We start from the raw sequence: 2,347 nt of genomic DNA, 5'->3' as shown, positions 1-2,347 counted from the left end.
GCATGTATGAATCCATAACTTAAAAAATATAATCATTTTAATGCTAAAATTCATAAATGTTAAACCCTATAAAGTTAAAATCTTGAATTCGCCTATGTGTGTTGGTATATAACCATCTCATCCAAAATAAAACTGTTAGAGAAAATATACTTTGTTTTGCCTAAGTATATCTTAAACAAAGAGTAAAAAAATAAATAAATAAATAAATAAAAGGGAGTGGGATCTTGCATAAAGAGAAGAAAATAAGATGATTCCCTTTCAAGCTTTAGCATTCCAATAGAAAGAGGATCCTAAGATAAAGTCCAAAGTAGACTATGTAATCAGAGTACAGAAACAGTAGGTAAGTGCCTTAAAATCTGTGCGAAACTGGACTTGTTGAAGAGAGTACTCTTCAGTCTTCACGGACTATAATAAGCAGTCACGGATTGGATATTGAAGTTAGCAATGAATACAATGAAACAAACCTCCAATATTTCCATTTCAGTATTTCACAGCTAATCACTTTGGAATTCCTACCAGCAACGTGTTGCTCTCTCAGTTCCATTTCAAGTAAATACCCCTTTCACGGGTTGCACATACCATGCACCTATAAAAACTATAGTGTAATATCAAAAACCAAGAACATAAGAAAATAATGCAACTATCCTTTTTAGAACCCAAAATTTAAAGTCATGGGTTCAAAGATTTCAGCAATCTTTTTCATTTCTATGATTTTCATGTCAATATGTTTATCACCAGCTTATGCAACTTCAGGACAATGCCCATGTACTCCTCCTTATCCACCTTACCAACGCCCTAGTCCACCTGGCACTACTCCACGGCCGCCACATCCACCTAAATCTCCACGTCACCCTCATCCACCTAAGTCCCCTGGTAGGCCCCACCCTCCATCAACTCCACCGTGGACTCCGCAGCCACATCCACCAACGACCAAACCACCACCCCACCACGGCGGGGCACCTCCTAGGGTTTTGCCGCCTATTGTCAGACCACCGCCAGTTGTAACACCTCCGGTCACTAGGCCACCTGGCTTTTCACCTCCAGTCACTAGGCCACCTGGTATTTTACCACCTATAGTCAATCCTCCTGTTGTAACACCTCCGGTCACTAGGCCACCTGGCATTCTTCCACCTATAATAAATCCTCCAGTCACTAGGCCACCTGGCATTCTGCCACCTATAATAAATCCACCTGGAATTCTACCACCAATAACAACTCCTCCCGGAGGAATCCCACCACCTTCTGCTGGATATCCACCTTACGCACCTCCTGGTGGTGGCGGTGGTGGTGGTGCGCCCGGTCGCGGAGGAGGAGGAGGCGGCGGTATTCCAGGTATTACTCCAGCGCCACCTGCCACGTGTCCTATAGATGCATTAAAACTCGGGCTTTGTCTTGATGTTCTTGGAGGATTAGTGCATATTGGGATAGGAAATCCAGTGGAACATATATGCTGCCCAGTGTTACAAGGATTGCTAGAGCTAGAAGCTGCGATTTGTCTATGCACAACAATAAGACTTAAACTTCTTAATCTTAATATTTTCCTCCCATTGGCACTTTCAGTTCTTGCAACTTGTGGTTTAACTCCTCCTCCTGGTTTTATATGTCCTCCTCTTGTCTGAACTAAGGTTTTTATGTTGGTCCTTTTGTTGTCCCATCCATTGTGCACGGTAAGAGATAATATGCAAATAATTAGTTCTTTAGTCTTGTTTTTTCGAGATGTAAAACGTTAACTATCTTAAGTTTTTGTGTCTTTAATTTGTTATGTTTTTGGTATTTCGCTCCCAGTAATTGGATTCTGAAAGTGTGTAAAACTCCAGTAATAATGTATTGATGTGGGTTTCATGTTCATTTGCATGGAGTTCTTTCATTCTTCTGCATCTTTAATTATAGTATATCTTTGTTGGCTCGATAAAATAAAAAGTCGTTGGACATACCCAACTACTCCCTCCGATTCACAATAAGTGACCAGTTTCCTTTTAGCACCCCATTAAGAAAATGCTAAATCCTATACAAAATACTTAGTATGATTAAACTACCCTTATTAAATATTGGTCACATAGTTATAGTGAGGAGTGAGAAAACTTTTTAGGGATATGCACATAAGGGTAAAAGAGTAAAAACAAATTGAATTTTTTCTTGATTACATAACTGGACACTTATTTTAAACCAAAATGAAAAAGTAAACTGGTCAGTTATTGTGAACCGAAGGGAGTATGTTCTAAGCTGTACACGTAGATTCTTTTTGAGTGAAGTACTTATACACGATGGCCGACGGATCTAAAATTTAAGCTCAATGAGTTCTAACTTTTAAAATTTGAACGTTGAACGAATTGTTTATCTACAATTA

At 39.3% G+C, this 2,347-nt stretch overlaps 1 protein-coding gene across 1 annotated transcript; it reads left to right on the top strand.

The window, feature by feature from the left end:
- The first annotated feature begins 418 nt into the window (after positions 1–418).
- Positions 419–1,848, top strand: LOC109215095 (36.4 kDa proline-rich protein). Its single transcript, XM_019379114.1, has one exon. The coding sequence runs from the start codon at positions 672–674 to the stop codon at positions 1,617–1,619; it is 948 nt and encodes a 315-aa protein (XP_019234659.1). The 5' UTR covers positions 419–671; the 3' UTR covers positions 1,620–1,848.
- Positions 1,849–2,347: the final 499 nt, after the last annotated feature.

Source organism: Nicotiana attenuata, unplaced genomic scaffold (genome assembly GCF_001879085.1).
Source record: "Nicotiana attenuata strain UT unplaced genomic scaffold, NIATTr2, whole genome shotgun sequence".
Classification (NCBI taxonomy): domain Eukaryota; kingdom Viridiplantae; phylum Streptophyta; class Magnoliopsida; order Solanales; family Solanaceae; genus Nicotiana; species Nicotiana attenuata.
Note: the sequence above shows the minus strand (reverse complement) of the source record. Positions and strands in the feature narration are given on the sequence as shown.